This window comes from Colobus angolensis, unplaced genomic scaffold, assembly GCF_000951035.1.
Source record: "Colobus angolensis palliatus isolate OR3802 unplaced genomic scaffold, Cang.pa_1.0 Scaffold64, whole genome shotgun sequence".
Lineage (NCBI taxonomy): Eukaryota > Metazoa > Chordata > Mammalia > Primates > Cercopithecidae > Colobus > Colobus angolensis.
In genome coordinates this window covers 3,382,448-3,387,065 of record NW_012120043.1, presented here as the reverse complement: position 1 = coordinate 3,387,065, position 4,618 = coordinate 3,382,448, and the positions used below count along the sequence as shown (strand labels likewise).

The following is a 4,618-nucleotide window of genomic DNA, read 5'->3' as shown; positions in this document are numbered from 1 at the left end:
TGCGGCCGCTCCCTCCCGGCTGGCCCTCGAGGGGGGTCCAGCCCAAGCCAGGGCCTGACCCGGGCCGCCCCTTCCCCACAAGGGCTCTTCGCACCTACCCCAGCAACTCAAATTCACCACCTCGGACTCCTGCGACCGCATCAAAGACGAATTTCAGCTACTGCAAGCTCAGTATCACAGGTGAGCTGGGGGGCCGGGGGTCCCTGCGTCCCGAGAAGGTGAGCCCCCCACCCCATTTCTTCTGCGCAGATGGCAAGGCTGAGGCCTGGAGGGGAGATTGGGAAAATAATGTATGCTAGACTCTGACCTAATACTTGACAAATACGGAATTCATCTCTTTTAAACAGCCGCATTTTGTAGAGGACAAAACCGAGGCACAAAATAAGTTAAATAATTTGCCCAAAGACCCAGCTGTGTGGCTTCAGAGCTCCTCCCTCCTCCCCAATCCCCCTAAGTCCCCCCTTGGAGAAAAGACAACTGGAGTTAGGGCACGGACTCGCCGTCCCCTCAACCCCAAAACAGAAACACTTTGCAGCCTGGTCATCTCTCTTTGCCCAGTTTTGGAGAAAGGGTTCCCAGCATCAGTCAGATTCTCCGAGGTGCTTCTTCTTTCAGAAATCTGGCGTTTCTGAAGGGCTTGCCATGCTGTGGTATCTAAGGGGAAGGAACTATTTAGTCCTTTTACACTTAAAGAAATTTAAGCCCAGGCCAGGCGCCACCGGTGGCTGACGCCTGTAATCCCAGCACTTTTTGGGAGGCTGAGGCGGGTGGATCACTTGAGGTCAGGAGTTCGGGACCAGCCTGGCCAGCATGGCGAAACCCCGTCTCTACTAAAAATACAAAATTAGCCGGGTGTGGTGGCAGACGCCTGTAATCCCAGCTCCTTGGGTGGCTGAGGCAGGAAACTTGCTTGAACCCGGGAAGCGGAGGTTGCAGTGAGCAAAGATCGAACCACCACACTCCAGCCTGGGTAACAGAGAGAGACTCTGTGTCCAAAAAAAATAAAAAAATAAAAAAAAAAGAAGAAGAAACTTAAGCCCAGAGAGGTTAGTTCCTCGGGGACGTCCGTAGCGTTGAGGAAGTGGCAAGGCTGAGGTTTGCAGCAGGTCTCTCTCCTGGTTTAAGGATATAGATTTTCACCTGCTCTACTCTGGAGGGGCACGCCGGGCCTGGGAATCTGGAAGAAGTCAGGCTATGCTCAAACCCCCGTTTGGCCTTGGAGCCCTCTCCAAACTGAAGTGTGCCCACCCCAGAAATGTTCCTGGAAGGATCCTGGATTTCCTCCAAGTAGAAAGGGGAATCTCTATTTTGTTGTTGCTATTGCAAATATCCAACCTTTTTGGGTACTCCCTGTGTGCTAAAGACCGTATGTGCCTCCTCATACTTCACCTTTTCTGTTGTCCGACTGTCGTACCCATTCTCAAGATGGGCAAACTGAGACACTGATAGTCGAAGGCGCTGGAGTTCGCTTTCCACGCAGGCCCCAGAAACTTTTGTTTGGGTCCCTCGATGTGAAGGGTTAGAGACCGCCTGGTGAGCCCTGGGGCTGACCTGATTCCACTGGGAAGGGATCAGATGGCAGTCACAGTGCTGTGTGACCTCTGCTAAGCCGGAAGCCCTCTCTGAGCTTTGGGTCTTCCATCCGCTGGACCTGTGCTTCCTGCTATCCAACGAGGGTCCCTGCCATACAAGGCACACACCGGATGTTCGAGGTATAACAGCCACTGGGTGGCCGGATCACCCTATTTTTCAAGAAAGGCCAGAAATCCAGGGTTTGGAGTGAAACTGTTTTTGTTGTTGTTTTTGTTGTTGTTGTTGTTTTGTTTTGAGACGGAGTCTTGCTCTGTCACCAGGCTGGAGTGCAGTGGCGCGATCTTGGCACACTGCAACTTCCACCTCCTGGGTTCAAGCGAATCTCCTGTTTCAGCCTCCCAAGTAGCTGGGATTACAGGCGCCCGCCACCACCACACCTGACTAATTTTTTATTTGCAGTGGAGATGGGCTTTCTTTATGTTGGCCAGGCTGGTCTCGAACTCCTGACCTCAAGTGAACCACCCGCCTCGGCCTCCCAAAGTGCTGGGATTACAGGCGTGAGCCACTGCACCCAGCCCCAATTTTTTTTTTTTTTTTTTAATGGTAGCAACAAATGCATATTTTAAAAGAAAACTAGAGAAAAATTGGTGGCGGCCAAAGCATCCTCAACCTGGCACACTTGTCTCTGGTGGAGCAAAATGCCAGGCTCCTGGGGTATCCTAAGATCCACATGCACTTATGGGATGCTTACTTATGCCAGGTACTGTTCTAGAACTTTCCTTGTCTGAATTCATTGACTCTTCTCCACCACACCCTGCAAGGTTAGTGTTACCTCACAGAAGAGGAAGTGAAGCCCAGAGAGGTACTGGAGTTTGCCTAGAGTCACGCAGCAGGGAAGACGCAGGGCTGAGCTTTGAACCCAGTCCGAGAGGGGGCAGGGATGGTAGAAACAGGTAAGCCACAGCCAGGTCGGCAGGGCCCCTGTGCTGGATTGGATTTAAATAGGTTAAAGGACACCTCCCCCACCACCATCACCAGTTCTTTTCCTGGACTGGGAGGCCCTCCTGCCTGCTCTCTTCCCTCCGGCCACGACGCCCTCATGGGGGCTTTGAGAAACGTCCCACAGCTCCTCCTTCCCGGGAGGGCCTATAAGAAGCTCTGGTGTCAGCCACCTGGACTGGCCAGGTGGAGTGGGAGAAATGGTGTGTTTTGTCTCAGCTAAAGAAAAAAGGCTGTTAGGAAGGACTAAGAGGGAGCTAAGGGGTCTGCCCGGGAAGCCCAGGCCCCCCATGAAGCTAGGGTCCCCGTGGGAAGTCCAGCTGGGAGCCGCCTCACAGCCCCAGACACGCTCAGCCGCTTTGTACGTTCTATTTGGGTCTGGAAAATTTTCGCCTGTGGTTGAGAGCTTGGGCTGTTGCTTGGCTGTGTGACCTTGAGGCAGTTCCTCACCCTCTCTGGGTGTCCACTGTGTCATCTATAAAAGGAGCATGACAATGACATTGCGGGCCTCATCGGGATCGTGAGAGGTAAAGGCTCGTGAAACTCTCTGAGCCAGCATTGCTGTGCATCCTCTAACTTCAGTTCCTATAATGTTGGATATGTTCCCCTGACCAGATGTGCAAAGGTGATTTCATCACCCCTTCTTACAGTCAGGGGCCCTGATGCTCTCCTCTCCCGCCAGCATCACAGAGAGCTCAACTGTCACCAACTTCCCTGCCCCTCAATTCAACGTCCTCAGCCCTATCAAAATTTATGGCTTCATTGACCAGGCACGGTGGGTGGCTCACATCTGTAATCCCAAGAGGTTTGGGAGGTCGAGGCAGGAGGATTGCTTGAGCCCAGGAGTTTTTGAGACCAGCCTGGGCAACACAGGGAGACCCCCGTCTCAATTTAAAAAAAAAATGTTGTTTGACCCTGTGAGAATTGGCTGATCTTTCCCTTACAGGGGTCTTGGGGCCCTGGAGCCTCAGTTTCCTCCCCTGGATCACGGAGGGTGGGGGGCTCTTATCCAGCTGCCACCAACCACCCCGTCTCCCCCTGTGCCTCCTCAGCCTCAAGCTCGAATGTGACAAGTTGGCCAGTGAGAAGTCGGAGATGCAGCGTCACTATGTGATGGTAAAGTCACTCCGCCCCTAGGTCCAGTGTTGGGGGTGGGGGACAGGGGCCCCCACATCCCATCCACCACGGGCAGCTGCTCCCCAAACCCCGGCCACCTCCCCTGAGAACCGCGAGGACTCGGGGCCTGTTCTCCATTCAGCCGGCCCCTGCTGGGCTGAGCCTGCCTCGCTAGCCTGGCAGCTGGCCGAGGCAGTGGCCTAGGTGCCAAACCGCCGGGTTGCAGACCGGCCCTGCCAGGTCCCCCGGCTGTCCTTGGCAGCGGAGGAGGGAGGAGGAGGAGGCTCACCGGCTGTGAAAGCCAACAGCGAGGAACTGACGTGGGGGAGCAGCCGGGTCCCTCCCCCCCCCCAAGGTCCCAGCGTCCACACGCTTAACCCCTTTGGGCCCAAGCTCAAAGAGGAAGCCTGTGGAAGGGGGTCTGAGCCCTACTCATTTCGGGGGGCTGAGGTGTGACACTGCATTGCTGCGGCCAGAATCACTTGCTCAGTTTAGTAACCACCAGGTGGCAATTTCTGCATCAAAAATCCCCTCCCTTACCCCCGCTTGGCTTGGCCCTCGAGCAGCGATGCTGGGGTCTCAGCCCAGAACCCAAATCTCCCAGACTGTGGGGGAGGCAGAGCCAGACCCTAACCCTCCCAGCCAGAAGGATAGGGCTGGGGTCAGATAGAGGGACCTAGGACCTGCCTGAGGAAGACTATATGGAGAAGTGGGGCACACAGCTGGGGTCTTGCAGGATGAGTAGGAGTTCACCAGACAGAGACGGAGAAGCTATGTGAAAGCCTGGGAATGAACTTGGTTTTCTCCCCCAGGGGTGATGGGGAGCCATGGGAGGATTTAGAGCAGGGGAGGGGCAGGGTGAGATCTGGGGCTTGGGGGCAGAGGTAGCTGGTGGCCCCAGAGCCAGCAGGCTTTGTCTACCCCTCACTGTTTATACCCAGGCAGGCAAACTTCCCTGGAGTCTGGGCCC

General features: G+C 55.1%; 1 protein-coding gene across 1 annotated transcript in view; it reads left to right on the top strand.

Moving 5' to 3' along the window:
* Nucleotides 1-4,618, top strand: part of TLE2 (transducin-like enhancer of split 2) — a 95,267-nt gene that overhangs the window by 1,759 nt on the left and 88,890 nt on the right. Inside the window, exons 2-3 of the mRNA XM_011964125.1 lie at nt 83-180; nt 3,585-3,648. Coding sequence (XP_011819515.1) covers nt 83-180; nt 3,585-3,648 — 162 coding nt within the window. The remainder of the gene's footprint in view (nt 1-82; nt 181-3,584; nt 3,649-4,618) is intronic.